This window comes from Thamnophis elegans, chromosome 3 (assembly GCF_009769535.1).
Source record: "Thamnophis elegans isolate rThaEle1 chromosome 3, rThaEle1.pri, whole genome shotgun sequence".
NCBI lineage: Eukaryota > Metazoa > Chordata > Lepidosauria > Squamata > Colubridae > Thamnophis > Thamnophis elegans.
In genome coordinates, this window is record NC_045543.1 from 70,133,625 (window position 1) to 70,154,766 (window position 21,142).

A 21,142-nucleotide genomic window follows, 5' to 3' on the forward strand; every position below is an offset into this window, starting at 1 on the left:
GTAGAACCGGTTCGTCAAATCTACCGAACCAGTTAGAAGAGGTTCCACCAGTGGACTCGGAAAGCAGGCCACACCTACAGAAGAGGTTCCAAAATTTTTTGAAACCCACCACTGTGCCACACCCACCAAGCAACGCCATGCCCACCCAGCCATGCTCACAAAACGGGTAGTAAAATAAATTCACCACTGGTTGACAGGAATAAATATTGCTTTCTATTCAATTCCTGCCAACTGAGAATGAGACCTTCACCTATATTTTATGGTCTGAGTTGAAAGCAGAGTTTTCCAGGTTATGCCACTCAAGTATTGTTCTTCCGTTTGTCTCCTGTGTTTTGTTATAGACAACCCTCTGCATTTTGATTGGCTACGGCATAGAGACAGGAATGCACTTGAACCTTATTTTTTCAGCTTTTCTTCAGGGAATTCTGCTGCAGCTTCTGTGTTGCAAGTGCTTCTGAGTGGCATAAGGCCTCTTCCTTCCTCAATTTGTAGGGTTGAAAGCGTGTGTGTGTGTGCAACTGTGTGTGTCTCTTTCACCCCAATTGTAGGAGCTCTCAGGACAATTCATCGCCTGAACTCAAGGCAATAATCTCTTTCTCTCATAAATATGCATTGAACTGCCAAAAATACACACATTTTTTCAGTCTGTTTTTTTGGTGAAGGATTGACAGGCATTATGCTCATTGTGATGCAGGACAGCACAACATTAATGATCACACTGATAAAAAGAGTTTCTACTTGTGAGGGGAAATTTTGCTGTAAATTACTCACTAAAGTAAACTTCCATTTGGAAATGAGGAAAGCTACCTTTTGATGTGCTTTTCTGACAGCTAGAGGTCACTCTAGTTCTGGGATATTAACATGTCGCAAATCTATGCAACAATCCTTAGTAAGATTTTTCAAAATGACAAGAGTGTAATTATATTTTGAAAGCTTCCCCAAAACCTGACCTTTTTCTCAACAGTGTTTCAATAACAGCTGTCAGCACATGCTCTGTCTTTTATCTAGCACTAAAATCTGCATACCGCATAAAATGATGTCTCCGAAGGTAGAAACAGTATATTTTGGAAATGTACCAGTGTCATTTAAAGGTACCCCATTTGCATTCTGCTACTTACAGCAGCAGTGATGGACAAGAGGTAGACCTGTAATGTTGTTTGAATCTATAGCTCACTTCATCGAATGCACAGAGTGATTAAATGGATGTAGTTCAGTTTTAGCCACTCCGTGCATCAGATAAAGCAAGCAGTAGAATTCCACAAAGCCTATATCTTTCAATAAAAAGTAGCAGACTCTTTTTAAAATCCTGCCTAGTGTGACTAGCTTTCTTTCATTGTTCTTTTTGTGGCTTGTTAAAGTTTAAAATAGTATGGAAAAAGCTCTATAGGGTGTTACTTTTAATATAATTGGATCAGATTCCCTGGAGGGAGAAAATAACAAAATTTTAACTGAAACCTCTCTGCTGTGTATTTCTTTGCTATTTTGGTTATGAGCGCAAAAAGGAACATATGGAATAATAACAGTTGCTTCAGTGCTGTCATACCTCTTTTCCAGCATTAATTATATTTATTTTTAAATAGAAGGTACTGTGTACTTTCCAGTGGTGGCATTCAAAATTTTCTACTATCAGTTCTGTGGGCGTGGCTTGGTGGACTTGGTGGGAATTGTAGAGGAAGGTTACTGCAAAATCCCCATTCCCTCCCAACCAGCTGGGACTCGGGAGGCAGAGAATAGATGTGGCCGGGGTCAGTCAGTGGTGGTATTTACCAGTTCTCTGAACTACCTAAAATTTCCGCTACCAGTTCTCCAGAACTGGTCAGAACCTGCTGAATACCACCTCTGGCACTTTCCCACTGAATTTCTGAAATCCTCCAATTTCCTAGATGTAGAATGGACAGGGGAGGGACTTCCTCCCTCCCTCTCCCTCCCTCTCTCTCTGCATGTGTACATGGTGTGTGTGTGTATGTAGCATTTTTGTATTAGGGCATGAAGGCCTGCTTGTTTTTCCTTGACTTTCTGCAGTCTGCTGAGTATTTCATTAGAGAGAAGGCAATGCCACTTTGAGAAGGGAAGTTGATGATATTGGGTCTTTGGCAGTGGTGGGATTCAAATAATTTAACAACCGGTTCTCTGCCATAATGATTTCTTCCAACAACCAGTTCACCAAACTGCTCAGAAAGTTAACAACCGGTTCTCCCGAAGTGGTGCGAACTGGCTGAATCCCACCACTGGTCTTTGCCCAAGGACTGACTATTGCTGCCATAATGTCTACAGCATGTGGATTTTACTTTCGTTATATTTAATGAGGATACTTAAATATAACATGTATCTACATCATCTGCATTCTGTCCTTAGTCAAAAAAGTAAAATACAATACAAATGTGGTATTGATTATTTTTTGTGGTTTTCTTCTTATGATCACATTGTGTGATAGATTAGATTTAAATCACAATGGCAGTTGTCCAGTGTAAATGCCTATGGAGATTCTCAGTTACCCAGGTCATGGTTGTCCCAAAAGTGCTTTTTAAAATAGAGAATTGTTGTTGTTCTTGCAGAATTGTAGACATTATTAAATGAAATTATAGATGGGAACAGAAGGAGAATTATTTTGCAACTTTAAAAAAGAAAAATGAAACTCAGTGAGCATATCCTATGCCTCTGCCCTTTGTACTGTATCTCCATCTTACTGGATTTTTACCCCACCTTTATTGCTGTATAAGTAACTTGTGAACATACCCATAAAGCTCCTTCTTCCTACTTTTCACCATGACAACAAGCCTGTATGGTGGGTTGGGTTGAAAGTGCACGACTGGCCCAAAATCACCTAGCTGGCTTTCATGTCTAGGGTGGGACTAGAACTCACAAGTCTCCTAGTTTCTAGACCATCACCTTTACCACTATACCAAACTGACTTCATTTTGCTCTATTATGCTCACTGAACCTTTGCCTGTTTGTCTGTCAAACTAACACCAGATTTGGGGATGCCTTCTAGCTTGTTCCTATGTCCTACTACGTATATAAACTTGCAAGCCAGAGATCAAATCATTTCTATTTGCATGTGAATTAAATAATTTTAAAAAATCTTAGAAATAGTTGTCATCAGTCATGCAAATGCTCTCTTGCTTTCTACATAGTGTGACCCAGGTATAAAACTACAGATAAAAACACAAGTGAGGCTTAATTTTGATCAGATCAACTGCTTACCTCTCTTGAAACAACTCTTCTCTTTAAAACAATGACAAACAGCTAAAAAAATAAATTTCCATTAACAACAAAGAGACAAACCAGGGATTTTTTTTGGGGGGGGAGGGAGATTTTTATGAGAATTCCTTGTTGTGTTTTCTTCCTCTCTATTCCAATAGGTTAGAACTAAAATGGTCTAAAATTGAACTGCAGAAGGATGTGTATGAAATGTGTGAAAATGAGGAGATGCTATCTTTAAAAATCACCCGATCAGGATACAAGGGAGATTCTGCTTTTGTGGCAATGAAGGTAATTCATCACAAAGGATAATTGTATTTAGGACACTCAAATTACGGACATGGAAATTAAGAATATATTTGCTGGCTAGGGAATTCTGGGAGTTGAAGTCCAAAAATACCAACTTTTACGTTTAAACCATCAGTTATTAGTGCTATATCCTTTTTTCCTATTTTGCTTCTAACCTCTCTTGAATTTGCCATAGAATTCCTCAGAGCCTTTTTTTTGTTGCATTGGAATAGCTACTTATATTTCTATAACATAGATGTTCATGGAAATCCACTCATTCTAGTATATATTTTCATGATTGGATTATAGCCAAGCACATACCTAGCAATTCCCTTTTGCAGTATCCATATTACTATCACATATACAACGTAAGATCTGATTTAAAGTACTCACTTTAGACCTGCACTTATTCCTAAAACATCCAATATATTACATTTCAGATGCATGCTGATGATTTTAATACTGCTATCATCAGTGACTAGATTTCCTTGTGGTTTTGTGTGTTCATTTCATTTTGTGTGTTCATTTCATCTCCTCCTTTAACCTGAGACTCTCATCTTCAGTCATACCCATATAGTTCATATCTATTTTTGCATAATGCAGACGTGCTTGGCCATTGCATTCATCTGCATTTAAGTTTCATGTTCTTTGTGTCAGGAGGTTTGGTGCCCCACATCGTCTTTACTCCACTGTATATTACTCTTAGATTCCGCCCTTCTTTTTTAACATTGGAAAGAGTGACCCTACCACAACCTACTGCTTCCGCTTGCATTTGTGTTAGGATCACTGAAGTAACTCACTGCTGCCACCACATCAAGGTTGTCACAATGCATGCACTGTGACTACTATTTTGAGACAACCCAGGAGCAAAATAGAGGACACGGAGATTTGTCTTACAAACAGTGGTTTATATACAAGACTTCTATATACAAGGCATATAGGACATACATATACGTACCTACGCGCACACGTGCACACACACACACAAACACATTTCTAGGCACAGCTAGGCAAGCAATAAACCTCCAACTCTACACAGAGAACTACCATACTATGAATACACAAAGAGAGAGATACCCGAGGAGACAGAAGCACCCTCACATGGCCTCTCTTATATAGACAGCTTCTTAAAGGAGCAATAACCCAGCTTCTTAATACCTCTGCTGACTCATCCTGATTTTATCATCTTAAGTTACAGCCTTACATTGGCTAGTTAGCTTTAAATTATCATTACCCTGACTAAGGTGTTCATTTCTTGGGAGAGTAGAGTCTATTAACCAAATTGCAATACAAATCTTACATCTTTTGTGTATGTGCATCAATATCTTCACATTCATCTTCAGAGGAACGCGGCTTTGATTGCATGGCCACAATTGCCCTTGGACACTTTTTAATTCCACTGCACAAACAACTGATTTTCAGTTTGTATATTTATATACAGGAACTCCTGGTGTGTTAACGTAATCTTTAACTTGCAGCAAATATCGCCCTATGCAGATTTCACTCTAGACTAGAGCAAACATTTTCAAGGGCAGAAATTAGGTAGAAGGGTTTTTGATACATTTTTTATGCCAAGAGGTCTCGTTCATTCTATTAAATGGAATAACCACATTTTTATAGACTGCATAACAATATTTTGCTGTTGGCTTTCTTAATAATTACTTATGAATCCTCCATCTTGTGCATATTCTCTTGTACAGAACCGTACCAGCACAATCACTATGGGAATTGAAGACCATATTTACCAAAGCTGTCTTTTTTGAAATCATGCCCTTAACGCAAAGTAAAATGCATTTTTCTCTCCCCGAAGAAACTTAAATACACTAGGGATAATTCTTTACAAATTGAATTCTCAGTACTTTAAATTTCCTTGTTTTTGTTTGTTTTGGCTCTACTTTAGTCTTTCCTTTCATTTGACTGCACTTCATTTGATTCTCTGTAGTGAAAGATAGCTGTTCCTTTTACTTTCACTTGTGTCCCTATTCAAGGATTTAAAACTAGAAACACCTTGTGTATTAGCTTGGATGGTTGCTGAGGGCTAGCTACATTTCAGGCACAGAAGCTGACAATTAGTTAAACCCTAATGGTAGATATCTTGGACTGGCTATCTGTGGTAAAAGACCCAGAGCTTCTATTTTATTGCTGTGTTTTTCTCTCTTAGGTTAACGAAATGACTGCCTTATCAGGAAAGGATTTCATCCTTCCTCCTTCCAAACTTATTCAGTTTGATCCAGGTGAGCTTCCATCAGTGGTTAAGGTGATGGCTTAAAACTGGAGGCTGAGAATTATAGTCGTGTCTCAGGCATGAAAGGGTGACTTTCGGCCAATAACTCTCTCAGCCCAACTTACCTCACAAGGTTGTTGTTGTGGGGAAAATAGGAGGAAGGAGTATTGGATTATGTTATCACCTTGAGTTATGTATAAAAGTAAGACAGGCAGGATAAAAATCTAATTAAAAAAATAAAAGAAGGCAATGGATGGAGAGATGTAAATCAAAACAAAAGCAGGCAGAGAAGAGAATCTATGGATGGTTGGTGTCCTTGTCTAAATTAGGAAGCAAATTTCCAAGCTACAATGATGTCAAAATTATAACATGTGCATCATGAAATCATTGTACAAATTGCAGAGTTATGTTCTTGAGGCAAGAAATTGATACAAAAGCGGGGGGGGGGGTGTGTTCATATCATGATGCGCAGTTCCTTCCCTCTCCTCTTACCCCTACAGCAGATGCTGCAATGACACTCATATACTTGAGCCCTTGGGCACTTATTCTGTGACTCAAGTTTAGATTGATAAGTCATCTGTGGTATTTGTCAGACAAAGGTAGTCTGTCCATGATGATTCATGCTCCGATAACATTTCATGTGGCTAATTACTGTATAATGGACAGAAAATCGCTCAGAAGTTCAGCAGTTAAAAAAAGGCTGTAGTTGGTTTATCTGATAAGAGCCAGATATTTATGACTGCACAACAATTGAGCTGGCTTCTGTTCCAGACTTCAAAGATTAGGGCATAGCGTTTCAAAGACCCACAGTAATAGGACCAGCATATTTTAAGAAACATTTGCTATTGTATGAACTTATCTAATGTTTTGGACCTTCTTTAGAATTTTCCTTGGAGATAACTAAATATTGATATAATAAATAGTGCTTTTTTTTCTTCATTTTAATATTACCAGATTTTTTAAAATGACTGTTGCTATTAGCAATAGTACTTACACTTATATACCGCCCCATAACACTATAGACTATAAGTGGTTTACAGAGTCAGCATATTGCCCCCAACAATCTGGGTCATCATTTTATTGACCTGAGAGAGCATGGAAGGCTAAATCAACCTTGAGCCAATCAGGATCGAACTCCTAGCAGTAAGTAGAATCAGCCTGCAATCCTGCATTCTAACCATTGCACCACCACAGCTGTATTGTTATTATTTTAACTTTAAAGAAGTGTTTATAACTACATATAAATAAGTGTGTCATTTTCAATTAGGTTCATTAAAATATACCTCGTCCTGACAGTAGAACAGTAGAACAGAAACCCCCAATAAAAGTAATCGTTGTGAAAAGACGTATTAAGTACACTTCTTTCCTTTCTTTTGCCTGTGTGCAAAAATGGTTACAGATTAGCTGAAAATCCCTTCTCTCTTGGGACTGCTCTATTGGAGATAAATGTTGGAGTATATTAGTCAAAACATTGACACTCTAAAACACTCCTTTTTGGGGGCTGACACTGATCTGCAGGATTTCCATACAATATCAGCATTTTGATTCAATGATGGCAGCCTTGGGAAACTCAGGGTTAGCGGCAGCTCAAGTACTTACATCCCATCAGAAGAAGGAGATCTTAAAAATCTGAAGAAGGAAGCATTGTTCTTGGTCCTTGGGCCAAAATTGTGGTCACCATCATTAATCCTAAGAAGCACAGAGGTGCAAAAAGAGTCATTTAGGCCATTCAGTCCAACCACTTAAGCATTGCAAGAGCTCAAGGCCCTCGACAAATGTTTGAACAAATCCAATCAATGAGAGCCAAACCCTTTTTGTAGTACTTGGGTTCACGATTAAGCTGCTCTTACTCTTAGGAAGTTTTGTTTTTTTTAAAGGCATCAATCAGAATTTGCTTTCCATATTCTTATGCTATCCTGTTGACAATTCCACTGTTCTTTTTTCTAGATGAGAATCTACAAATATATTTTGAGTGTTTGCATTAAGCCAAAGCAATTAAGCAATTAAGAGATTGCAATACTTATTTCTTCTTTTCAAATTTTTTTGGACTTTCTGGCCAAATCTCCAAATTTGCTTTGGTAGTAGTAGCAACTTTATTCATTTTAGTTTTTCTCAGACATTTTTTGAGGGTATATATGTGTGTATGTGTGTATATGTAGTGCATGGGATACTTATTTCTACTTACATCTGAACAGATTACTTGGACTTTCCAATCAAGATACTGGCTCTGGTTCAAGGTTTTTTGACAGATATACCTGGAACTTGGAACAGAGCTCCTGGTGAAGGGTGATTGAAAATGACAATATTTCAAAACACGAGTTGGATTCCTTGCAATTAAGATTTCAAAATGAAGAGTTCTCTTAATTTCTTTTTCAAAATTTACATGAAGAGCCAATCCTCCCCTCCTGAACTGCATGCTATTATCCCCCATCCATTTACCCTGTAGGAAACCAATCTTTGTTACTATTTGAATGGAATCATCAGTGCTTAGGAAAAAATTTGATCTCTAGTTAGTGTTATTTCGGAAAGCCACAGGAGTCCAATCAATGGGCAGAAGCACAATAGAATTATACAAGCCAGTCTGTTATAGCTGTAGACATGTTAATTAATATATTTCTTCGACACCTAGGTTGATTGAAAAAGCAATTAAAGTGTAATTAAAATGTTTACTTCTGGTAGGAATGTCAACCAAGATGTGGAATATAGCAATTACCTATGATGGATTAGAGGAAGAGGATGAGGTCTTTGAAGTGGCTCTGATCTCCCCTGTGAATGCTGTTCTTGGCACTCGGACAAAAGCTACAGTGAGAATTTTGGACTCAGAAGGAGGTATTTTCTTTTGATCTTCCTAATGAAATCTGGAGCAATCTTGGCTGAGTAGTTGCTTATTTTTCAACACACAAATGTTGCTGCTAGCACCTTTCGATCAAAATGCTTCATTTCTTTCTTAAAAGGAAGACAATAGCTTTGATAGCTGGAGATCCCTTCTCTTCTGCTGAGAGAGCACAGCATGGAGGAATCAACAAACAACCATAAAAGCAAATACCATTGTCATCTACCAACAGATCTGGGATCTGACTGATAAACAGATGAAGTTGTGGCTTATAGCTCCTTTTGTGGGACTTGCAATACCCCTTCCACTCTTTTCCCTGGTAATCATAGGGCGGTTTGGGGGTAATTCTGAGGATGCAATTTTGGAAGGAGATAGCTAAATACAAATAAATAAATAAACAAACTGCCCGCCCTCCTGCCTGCCTGCCTGTCTATATTTGGAACCACTCAGTATAGAAACCACCCAGTATAGAAAATTTATACGGGGCAAGCTATTTTAAAAAGGAATGAAAAGGAATGGAAGAGCTTTCAGGGTGCTTAACCAGCCCATGGCTGCATATTCCTCTCAGTGCCTCAAGGAGGGCCGCAGGAGAATCATTTCTTCATGCCTTTCTGGAAGGCCAGGAGAGGGAGGTTCCGCCTCACCTCAGGTGGAAGAGTGTTTCACGGGGCAGAGGCAACAGTAGAGAAAGCTCTCTTCCTTCACAAACACCCCATTAAGGGGAGGGGGCACAACATCCCTTCTCTGCCTGGCTGGGTGCGACAGGCTGATGTAATGGGACGAAGATGGTTCTGTAGATAACATGGCTACATGCCATGTAAGGCTTTAAAGGTCATCACCAATAACTTGAATAGGACCCGGAAGCAGACTGCCACCCCATGCAGCTACACAGTAGAGGTACCACATGTCCCGTTCTTTGGGCATCCAAAATTGCTCCCATTTGGACTACTGCAATGTGCTTTACATGGGGCTACCTTTGAAAAATATCCAGAAGATAAAGCTTCTGGATACTTTTCAAAGATAGTCCCATGTAGATCACATTTCAATAGTCCAAATGGGAGATCAGTAAGTGACAGAGTGAAGAAACTCCCTATCCGGGAAAGGGTGTCACTGGCTCAGAATATAAATTGAGCAAAGGTCCTGGCAACCACATTTTAAACAATGTTGAGTTTAGATGTACTGCTGCATCACAGTATATATCTTGATATCATACATCCACTGAGATTAATTTTTGAACCACTCTGCATAGCTGAATAGCTAGAGAAGCATGCCTACCCATCTATCTACAAAAGCATAAATATGCACTATTAGAGAGGGGGGAGGGAGGAAGGGGGAGAGTGCAAATGCAGCATTTAAAACTAATACAGATAGGTGCTCCCAATTTGAATAAATATATATTGTCTGTATAGATCAGTGTTTCTCAACCTTGGCAACTTGAAGATGTCGAATGCTGGCGAATGCTGGCTGGCTGGGGAATTCTGGGACTTGAAGTCCAGACATCTTCAAATTGCCAAGGTTGAGAAACACTGGTATAGATTCAGGTTTAGAAATGATAAACATTTCAGCACAGTGGGGGAGCCTGTAACATTTAGTTGGCTATCCTGATATGGATGTTCTACTTTTCCCATTCTTTTTATTCCTTTTATCTTCACTTCTTAATACAGTTTAACTAGTTTTAATTTTATACACTGCCTCAGGCTGTTTATGGCTTGAAGGCAATCTAAAATATTTAGATAAATAAAATCAAGACGTAGGCCAACAATGATTTGGCAAGCCAATGTGAACAAGCGCAGCTGACATCAAGAGTCAAACCTTCAAAGTTGTGAAGTTCTGTGAATCAAACAGATGGGAAGAGTAGAACTGACACTCCAGGAGGAAAGGCCAGATTTTTAAAAAAAGTTAAAAAGAGGTACAGAATTTTTCTGATTATACTGTTGCTAAAGTTTAAATGTGGGGTTTATGCCCATAAGTTTGGGCACAAGAAGTTTTTTTATCACCTTTTTTTTAAATTATGAGAAATTATATTTTCATCTCTCATATCAAACTTCTAAAATTGTTTTTCAGTTTTCAAATTAAGCAGAGAAATAAGGATTATTTAAAAGAACTAAATGAACTATCCCATTTTTAATGACAAGCTGTTTCATCATCCATATCAATGTGACCATTTCTCTGCTTTTATTTTATTTTATTTTTTAAAAAGACTGACCATCTGCCATCTTGTTTGCTTTTTTAGGTCAGTGCAATTCATTCCGTTCCACAAGCCAAAATATTCAGAACTTGTGGCTGAAAGAAAGACCGCTTCCAGGTTCTCCTTCATCTTCCAGGCACAGTAGTGTTAATTTGGAAGGAATCCCGCTGCCCCTTTCCAAAGAGATGATAACACAGCGACGAGACAAGCCAGCCAAATTCAGCTCCGTGAATCTTGCGAGGAATCGGCTACGGGTCATCGGAAATGGCAAAGTAGTAAGTGTTGCCTCATAAACAGGGGGAACGTTATATGTATGTTTTCATGAAAATCTCATCTGACTTATTAAAAATGAGACTGACTGCTGATGACACTGAAAAAAGGCATTTTGAGATATGATTTAAGGTTACAGGTAATCCTTGAGCTGTCAGAACTTAGAATCTGGTTCATAAGCACTCTTCTTTGGATCCGTTGTAACTTCAAATGGTTGCCAAGTGACCAGTCAAGGACTATCTGTATTGTCACTAGTGTGCAGGGCCAGCTATATGCATTTTGATGCCCGAGGCAAGACATATTCTGGCCCCTCCTATGGTTTAGCTCATTGCCTGATTTTGACCTCTTGCTTCTTTTTTTTCTATGAGTCTTACACTTAAGATTTTCCAGTCCCAATTTGTTCCTCAGATATTTTTACCCTATTTACACAGTATTCTCAATTATATCACCAGCTATTTTCGTCATATGGCAACAATTCTGCAAAATTATATTTTTACTCTTGAGTGAGTGCATTACCTTAACATTGTGTGCTGTTTCTTTTGCTTTTTTATTGTGTTTTTCGGAACACAATTTTGGCACACCCTAAAGTTTTAGCATACTAGCAGGTAACTGTCTACTTGACTTTAGCTTAAAGGGAGTTCTGCTATATGAACTTTATTAAAATACTCTATTAAGTCAAACAGATTTCACTATTTTCTGAAGCATGATAAAATAATTTAATCAGAAATAGTAATGTACATTTTAGAGAAGGATTCCCCTGCAATGCCAGCTTAAATTCTCCATCTTCATTATGTGTTTTTTTCCCTATAGAATCAAGAGAGAAATATTCTCCCTAGGGGCCAAAAATTGAAAAAATGATAATGCTCAGATAAACTAAAAAATATTTTTCAAAAATGTTTCATTCTGTTGGGATTGTAAAATATTTTCCCTTTTATATATTGGCATATTGTGGCCAAAAATATATATATTCAGATATAAGTTATAAAGCTGATTTGTTTGCTTTCATTTCCTTTGCTCTCTTTGGAATGGGAAATTGCTCCAAGAACTGTATAATAGAAAGCCAAGAGTAGAAAACAAATAAATTAGAATCAGAGAAAGAAAGTTAGGTAAAGTTGACTAATGTCCATTTGTTTATAATAAAAGGTTCTATTTTTCTGGGTGAATTTCGTATTTGTAATTCAAAAGATCTCTCTCTTTCCGCCAATTATTCAAATGATATAGACTAAAGTTTTGTCTTACGTTCTAACTATGGTCAATACTACTAACTACCTTATACAAATTAAATTTTGCTTCTGTTACTCAGCTATACTTCTCCCTTTCCTTTCAGATTCATCCCTCTTTTATTTTTCGAAATGGCACAGAAGAGTTTTTCAAAGTAAGGGCATTTTGGTGTAACAAGTTCCTTATTTGTAATATTTATTTATAGCCTCATTATACATATACTATTTAAACTGCCTTGGTCAATGTTTCACAGGGTGTGAAATAAGGTGAAGTTGAGCACATAGGCTTAATCTTAAAGCAAATGCAAGGAGAACTAAGAAGAACTGTTTTAGTGCAAAATATGTTTGTGAATGATGAGTGGAATAATGCTTTCCATGCTCATTTTTTCATTTACCCTCATATCCCCAATAAGCTTCCCTAGCCAGAATATAGTATTGGAAACAAATCATGTGAAAATAGAGAAAAAGAAGATAGGAAGATCTATCACTTTGCATGTTTCATTTGTTCATACTTTAAATATTATTCCCATAGATATCGGGTACTTTTGTGTCTTTAATATTTGTATATCCAAACTATATATCTCTCTCTTTCTTTTTACCTTGTTTCCCTGAAAATAAGACCTTCCTGGATAATGAGCCCAATTGGGCTTTTGAACGCATGTGCTAAAATAATCCCTCCCCGAAAATATTGCAACACAACAGCAGCCATGAGGTGACCAAGTTCGCCCCCTCCTGCACCTCAAAAATAATAAGACATTCCCAAAAATAAGGTCTCCCTGGATAATAATCCCAATTGGGCTTTGGAACACATGCGCTAAAATAACCCCTCCCCAGAAAATAATCCCTCCCTGAAAATATGGCAACACAACAGCAGCCGTGAGATGACTATGCTCGCTGCCTCCTGCACCTCAAATATAATAAGACTTCTCCAAAAATAAGGCCAAGTGCTTATTTCGGGGGTCAAAAGAAAATAAGACTGTCTTATTTTTCGGGGAAACACTGTAGTTCTGTGAATTAAATACCTTTGAAATTAACTGATATCAAATTCTCTTTTCTATCTCTTACAAAGTACCATGGGATTGCAGGGCTAAAAGTAGATGAACACAATTCTTTGCCTAGAAAAACCAAGATGGGACCCATATCTTTAAGAAGCCAAAAAGAGCCAAGAAAAAATGTAGCTTCCTCCAAGAAAATGGAAGTTCTTCAAGCAGACTCCAGCATTCTGGTATGTTCCTGTTAGGGAAGATGTCACCTTCCAGAATTAAAGTTCCCAGAAGTTTTAGAGTAGACTTGTCCAATGGTGAGGGATGGTAATACAGCCAGAGAAATGTAGGGTTCCATCTCTCTGGCGAATTTTGAAATATTTTTAAAACCCGAAGTTTGGCCATTTCACATTTAGTATATGTTTATTATTATTAATTGTTGTCATTGATTTATGACAATAATGAAAAGTAAAGCTGTAGGAAAGTTTTGTGATGGAATCTAGTAAGCAAGTGGGTCCCCAAGAGGGAGTGGGTGAATTCAGAAAGGAGTAAGAGGCAACTCTGCCCAGATCTTATATGTGAAAGAAAGAGGGTGAAGACAGACCTTCCTTAATTGTTCACAGAGTATATATGGTATATGCAGCTGGTAGAGTACTCAATCTGTCTACAGATGTGAAAACAATAAAGAACTTAGCTTGGAGGAATCACCATTCTTGGTTTGGGGCCTGGCAATATTGTACACTTAATTCTGAATGGATTTCTTCAGTGATGTCACTGATTTAACATCTATCAACAAAAATACATAAACATAATTTTTAAAATAAACAATAAAGAATACACAACGTCAATATCTCAAGTGTTCTGTTTCAGAACACTCATTTATAACTGTTGTTTACTTCATAAAGGTGTTACTCATTTTCAGGTTGACAGCCTTTCATTTCCAAATAGATGCACACCAAATTTGAAGGGTCTCTTGTATTTTGAAGAAAGCATACAGAAGATGTTTCTGTGTAATGGTACTGCCTGGACATCATGGAACTACTCAACCAAGGTAGGCATCTCTTTTTCCTCTGTGTGTGTGTTTTATTTTTTCTTCTAAATTTACCACTGGCAAAAAAAAATGTTTTACAACTGATGGGGAATACAGATGAGGGCAGAAAGGAATCTGGTTATCCCTATGTCTGGAAAGAGAACACCTTGTACTCAGGGTGCTTAACTTTTGAGAAATATAAAGCCAAATGTTATTGTAACAGTTTGATCCCAACATTCAACTTTGAAGGGAGAAAAATGTAAATGCACTGATTATCAGAATGCTTCAGAATGCAGGTAGTCCTCGATTTACAACAGTTCATTTAGTCACCGTTCAAAATCACAACAGCACTGAAAAAAGTGACATGACACTTTTTCACACTTACAACCATTGCAGCATCCCCATAGTCATCTGTTCTGACCTCCCTCTGTCCGGTGAGTCACGCCGACACAAGCTTACTGTTAGCCACGCTTTATTCACAGTAACTACTCACAGACAAGCATTGGCAGCAACCCAGACTCCCACAGATAAGAGATACACACAAGAGCTTCTCCAGCTTAGTATAACGGTTGTGTCCTGCAAAAGGTCTCCTCCCAAAGTCTCTTCTTATATATTCTCTTGGGAGTAGCCAAATCACAACCACCTGGGCCCGATTATCTCCTATGAGTCTGTCTCTGTAACTGCTGCCTTCACTTCTCCACCCTTCTCTGCCTGGCGTCAGGGACAAACTCCCTTTGCTCTTCCCCACTGCTCCAGTGCCTGACATCAGGGACAAACTCCCTTTGACTTTCACCACTGCTTCATGCCTCAGGCGCCTCCTGGTGGCCAACCAGCCTCTCTGGTCCCTGCTCGGAGTCTGAACCCTGCCCAGGGTCCTCCACATCTTCCAGAGCCGACTCATAGGGTCCCTCGCTATCGGAATCCATCAGCAGCTCCAACGGCTCCAACAGTCATTTGACCAAATTCAGACACTTGGCAACTGGTTCCTATTTATGATGGTTGCAGTGTCCTGGGGTTATGTCATTCCCTTTTGTGACCTTCTGACAAGCAAAGTCAATGGAGACTCAGATTCATTTAACAACGGGGTTACTAACTTATCAACCGCAGTGATTCACTTAACAACAAGTTCGTAGAATGGGACAAAACTCACTTAACAAATGTGTGTTACTTAACAACAGAAATTGTTGGGCTCAATTCTGGTCATAAGTCAAGAATTACCTGTACTGAAATTTATGAAAAAATAGTTTGTGAATTGAAGGCCAGTCATTGATACAACAAAAATTATAACTCCAGGAAAATATATGTCATGAGGGAGCAGTTGTGGCATGCTATAAGGAAGATAGTGCAGCAAGTAAGTTATTGTGGTTAGATATATTGAATGTACATTACAAGAACAAGCAAAGACAGAGATAGCTAGGTATCTTCAGTGACCCAGTTATGAGCGTGTAGAAGGCATGTTATAATTTAAAAAAATCCTTCCCCACATGGTACAGGATGGGAAAGAATAAAAAAGCTTTTGAGTGGTACTGTATTCAGGAATGCTTATTATTGCCAAGCAATAGGCAGTGTTTGTGTTTCATTTATAGCCGGATGTCATCAGAAATGCAATAGTAGCCAAATTCATAATTTAGAACAGAAATAACCCAATTAATCAATGTTCTTATCTTTCTGAAGCCCAAAACGGAAAGGAGTTAATCACTTCTTTCAAGGTGGACAATTTAACAAGTCACTCTGAACTAAAAAATATTGCTTTATTCCAGGATATTAAAATGAAAACTTGTCAGTCAGGATGGACCTATCATGATAGAAGATGCTATATCCTAATCACTGAGCCAAAAACCACATGGGCAGTTGCTGCCCAAACTTGCAAGACACGGTAGGAACAACCTTATTTGTACCTACCTACCTACCTACCTACCTACCTACCTTCCTTCCTTCCTTCCTTCCTTCCTTCCTTCCCTTCCTTCCTTCCTTCCTTCCCTCCCTCCCTCCCTCCCTCCCTCCCTCCCTCCCTCATTCATTCATTCATTCATTCATTTGACATTAATCCCGCCTTTATTATTTTATTAGTAACTCAAAGTGGTGAACATACATAATACTCTTTCTTCCTCTTCCTATTTTCCCCACAAAAACAAACCGTGAGGTAGACTGGGCTGAGAGAATGACTGGCCCAAGGTTATGCAGCTGGTTATTCATGGCTAAGGCAGGACTAGATTTCATCGTTGCCTTGCTTCTAGACTTTTCATAATGTGACTTACGACCTGATTTTGAGGTTCCAATAGCCACACCCCTCCCTCCCCCTTAGACACATAATTTCATTTGGGGTCCTTGACAACTGGCTCATCCGTACAGCTATTTTCAGTGATCTATGAGCACATGATTGTGATTTTTCCTCTTTTTTTCCTGATTTCTGACATTTACTTTTATCCATTGGATAAAACAGATTTACTTAATGACCTTATTATCTTCTTAATGACTGCCACGGAAAAGGTCATAAAATTGGGCATGGTACCATGGTGGCCTACTTAATGAGTGCAATGACTTACGGTCATAATTCCAGGCTCAATTATGGTCATAAGTCTAGGACTACCTGTAGAGCATATTAAAATTTCAGCATGCCTGATGTTTGCTGCTTATATATAAATGTATTTGTATTTGTAGATAAAAGAATGCAGAAAACTTTTTCAAAATGCCCTTTCAAAAAGAATTCCTAAAACTCTTACTAATGACTCCCAGTCTTGGTGTCTATTGTAAACTGCAAGTAATTAGTGCATTTATTATATCTTGATGAGTGAATAGTGTGGTGGCCTAGTGGTGAAGATGGCCCCCTCCCACTTGGAAGGTTGAGAATTCAGTTCTAGGTAGCAACATATGTTTTTCTCTCAGGGTGCAAAAGAAAATATCTGCTGTGAACTCAACATAGGCATCAGGAAAGGCATCTGGTCTGTAAAAGCTCAGCTCCTTACAGTCGGCTCAACTGTATCCTAGATTAAAGGATGAGTAGCAGGTACTATATCTCCTCTGATTTTTTAAAAAAATATCTTATTTCTAGGTACCAAGGCCATTTAATAAGTGTGGCTTCCAAATCACACATGCACTGGCTCTGGAACTTCAGTGGAAAAAGACCTTTTTGGATAGGTAGGTATTCTTACAATTGTCTGAAATTTCCCTATGAAAGATGCAGAATTCTACAATGTGAGGAATCCACCAGAGCTAGTCCTTTCCTTACAACGATTTGTTTAGTGACCATTACAAAGTTAGAAGTCCCCCAAAAGGGACTTGCAACTGGTCCTTGGACTTAGGACCATTGCAGCATCCTCATGATCACATGATCAACTAACTTGCTTAGCAACAGAAATTCTGGTGTCGATTGTGGTCATAAGTCGAGTACCTTTAAGCATCCATAACAGAGAGCCATTTCATGTCCCGCAAAGGAGAACATGTTACCACCATCCGTCCCATTGTGGGATAGCTCTTACCATCGGAGTTTTTTTTCCTGAAGTTCAAGGAAAATTCGTTTCCCAGTTTTTTAAATCCATTGTTACTTTGGATCATCTCTGAACAATTTAGCTATCTTCTAAATGAGGGCCCTTGAAAATGGCTGTCATCCCTCCCGGCAGTCTTCTTTTTTCCAAGCTAAATATACCCAATACGCTAACCCTTTTTCCCTTCAGGACTCTTATCAGAGGTGGTATTCAGCAGGTTCTGACTTGTTCTGCAGAACCGGTAGCAGAAATTTTGAGTAGTTCAAAGAACCGGTAAATACCACCTCTGACTGGCCCCGCCCCCATCTATTCTCTGCCTCCCGAGTTGCAGCTGATCGGGAGGGAATGGGGATTTTACAGTAACCTTCCCCTGGAGTGGAGAGGGAATGGAGATTTTACAGTATACTTCCCTTGCCACGCTCACCAAACCACGCCCATAGAACCGGTAGTAAAAAAAATTGAATCCTACCATTGACTCTTATAATATTGGTTGTTTTGCTTCGAATGTACACCAATTTCCCACTATCTCTCCCAAAATGCAGTGTGCAGAATTTGGCACAGCATTCTAGATGTGGTCTGACAAATGGTCAATAAACAGTGATGTCCCTTGATCGTGACTATAATTCTACTTATAGAGCAACAAATATTAAATATTGTTCCATAATATTTTAGAGTTCAATATTTATGTTGGTGATACTGTGTTTCCCCGAAAATACGACAGAGTCTTATTTTCTTTTTACCTATAAAATATGGCTTGGGCTTTATTATGGGGGGAGGGTTTATTGTTTTGGGGTTGCTGGGCGGCTGCTCTCTTGCGAGCAGGCTCCCAAAGAACCAGGCACAGCCTCATGGGCGAATGGCTGTGTTGCGCTGTCGCAGCAGCGCAACACAACAGCTATGAAGCGACCACACTCATGAACAGCCACCTGGCAAATCCCCTTTGCAGCCGGGCACAGCACTATTCACTGACCTAGGGGTATCGCCAAGCCGTGTGAGCGCCTGTTCGTCGCCGCCCGGGTCCCGCGGCTTGGCGCCTTCCAAATGGTGCTCTGCACGGCTGGAGAGGGGGGTTGCACGAGCAGCTGTTTGGCTCTCGCTTACCCGCCTCCTAGCCTCATGATGCATGGCCCAGTTCTCATTACGGAGCCAGGGCACCTCTGCCACCGCCATCCCAGCCTGGCTTTTTCCGCGGCTTCCAACCCAAGTCTTTCAGCAGTGGCCGCTCTGAGCGCATGCTCTATGGTTGTACGCTCTGCAGGCAACTGGCCCACAACCATAGAGCGTGTGCCCAGAGCGGCCACTGTAGAGCACAACACAGCCATTTGCCCATGACGCTGTGCCCGGCTCTTTGGGAGCCCACTCGCAAGAGAGCAGCCGCCCAGCAAACCCCCTCTGCAGCTGGGCACAGCACTGCTCACCAACCTAGCGGTATCCCAAAGGCGCCAAGCAACGCGATCACCTTTGATGATGCTCTGCCTGGCCGAAGGTGGGGAGTTGTCCAGGAGGCTTATATATGAGGGGGCTTATATTTTTGCCCACCAGAAAAATGTGGCATGGCTGTATTATAAGGACATGTCATATTTTCGGGGAAACACGGTACTGTACATGCAAGTACACATGATGAAACATTTTCATAAGCAATACCTATTAGTCTATCTATGTCTTTCTGAGAGGTTGGGAAATATACATTTCTGGCTGCTCAGTTTTCTGACTTACATTCCTGCCCTTGGGACACTTAAGTAATTTGACCACTCTACAAACTACCGCCATTCTCCCACCAACACCGATGGGGCAAGTTTATAAAATGAGAACAAACTTCCACTCCCTATATGAAGATAACATCATCCACTGATGATGTTATCTACCTTGGTAATGAAACATTTGCTAGAAAACAACCAAGGACTCCATGCTTCCATTTTTCTGGAACTTTTCCTTTGTGTCCTAAAAGCTAATGGAAGAAGGGTTCTCAGTAACATGGTAGAAAGACACCAACCGGAAATCAATAGATGTGATCAGTTGCAGCAGTTCCCTGCTTACAGCAACTAAATCTTCAGACATTTTTCTAGTCTAAATACCAGCAGAATCTATTTTCACAACAAAATGTAATCTTCCTTGTCCATGGAGCAAATTTATTGTGGAAGGGGGGTGGGAATTTGAAAATTATTAGAAGATCAGATAGCACCAATAAAACTTCATTAAAATGCTTGAATCGGTTGTTCTCAGGTTGTCTTTTTATACAAGTAATGTGTTATAGGTTTGAATGATCAGCGAAACCCAGGTCAGCTGGAATGGAGCAACAGAGAACATGTCAGTTTCACAAACTGGAGAAGAGACCCACCTCGGCTTTCAAAGCAAAGAAGAAACTGCATTTTAGCACAACAGCAAGGAAAATGGCAAAGAAAAAACTGCAGGAAGGGCAAAGCATACAGTTATATATGCTCCACAAAACTGTAAACACAACTGACAGACACTTACTTGGCTCTCTATATGATAAAACAGTTTTATTTTCAGGCAGTTGGAAGTGTTGATGGAACTTATAAACGGATAGTTGTTTGGCCCATTTGCAAAAATTCCTATGTGAGAAAAGGGTTCAAACGTGATACAGGATTTTGTTTTCTGCTTGCCATTCTGTCTTGTCTTGCTCTCCTGTGTTTGTGATGCAATGGCTATGTGCAGGGGTGGGCTTCAAAAATTGCAGCAATGGGTTTTCTGCCCTGTTGCTGGGTGGGTGTGTCATGGTGGGTGTGGCCTAGTCAGCCTCCTGCATCACAGCAGGATGGGGGCATTTTTTGCCCTCCCTGGGCTCTAGAGGTCTTCCTTGAGCCTCCAGGAGGGTGAAAACGTTTTCCCCTCGGCTCCAGAGGCCCTCTGGAGGCTGGAAACATGCTTGTTTCTGGACTCCCGGAACCTACAGTAGGCCCGTTTCCCCCTCTCCCCGAGCCTCCACATGGGCCCTGCACTAACCTGGCATGATGAACAAGCCGCATGGAGACTCCTGGGAGAGGCGGGGGCGTGATCAGCCAGGGGTGGCATTTGGGAGTTCGCCAAACTGGGCAGAATCCTAACTAAAGGATCACCTAAACCCATGTGAACCCCCAGCAGCCCACCCCTGGTTATGTGTCAAGAATCAAATGTATTGGTTCCAGAGTTCATTTCTGTCTCTTTCAAGAGATCATATCTTTGAAGGTGCTAAAAGGCTAACTGGAAAGAGCTTTGAGTTGAGTATAGACATTATATCATATGCTACTCACCATCTTTCTTGAGTAGGATGGTTCATTCACCACAATTCTTATTTAGAAATTTAGGCAACATCCGGTTCTTCACTTGGTCAGGCGAGACTGGTTGCAGATACATGGAACAAAACAAAAAAAAGGAACATTATGCCACTCCCTAATCCTCATGCCCATTTTTTAATATACC

General features: G+C 39.7%; 1 protein-coding gene across 1 annotated transcript in view; it reads left to right on the top strand.

Moving 5' to 3' along the window:
- The window catches only part of FREM1 (FRAS1 related extracellular matrix 1), a 96,092-nt gene extending 75,633 nt beyond the window's left edge, over positions 1-20,459 (top strand). Inside the window, exons 28-37 of the mRNA XM_032214606.1 lie at positions 3,363-3,492; positions 5,651-5,723; positions 8,393-8,542; positions 10,780-11,009; positions 12,332-12,379; positions 13,294-13,449; positions 14,130-14,258; positions 15,998-16,113; positions 17,290-17,375; positions 19,977-20,459. Coding sequence (XP_032070497.1) covers positions 3,363-3,492; positions 5,651-5,723; positions 8,393-8,542; positions 10,780-11,009; positions 12,332-12,379; positions 13,294-13,449; positions 14,130-14,258; positions 15,998-16,113; positions 17,290-17,375; positions 19,977-20,176 — 1,318 coding nt within the window. The 3' untranslated portion in view covers positions 20,177-20,459. The remainder of the gene's footprint in view (positions 1-3,362; positions 3,493-5,650; positions 5,724-8,392; positions 8,543-10,779; positions 11,010-12,331; positions 12,380-13,293; positions 13,450-14,129; positions 14,259-15,997; positions 16,114-17,289; positions 17,376-19,976) is intronic.
- The last annotated feature ends 683 nt before the right edge of the window (positions 20,460-21,142 follow it).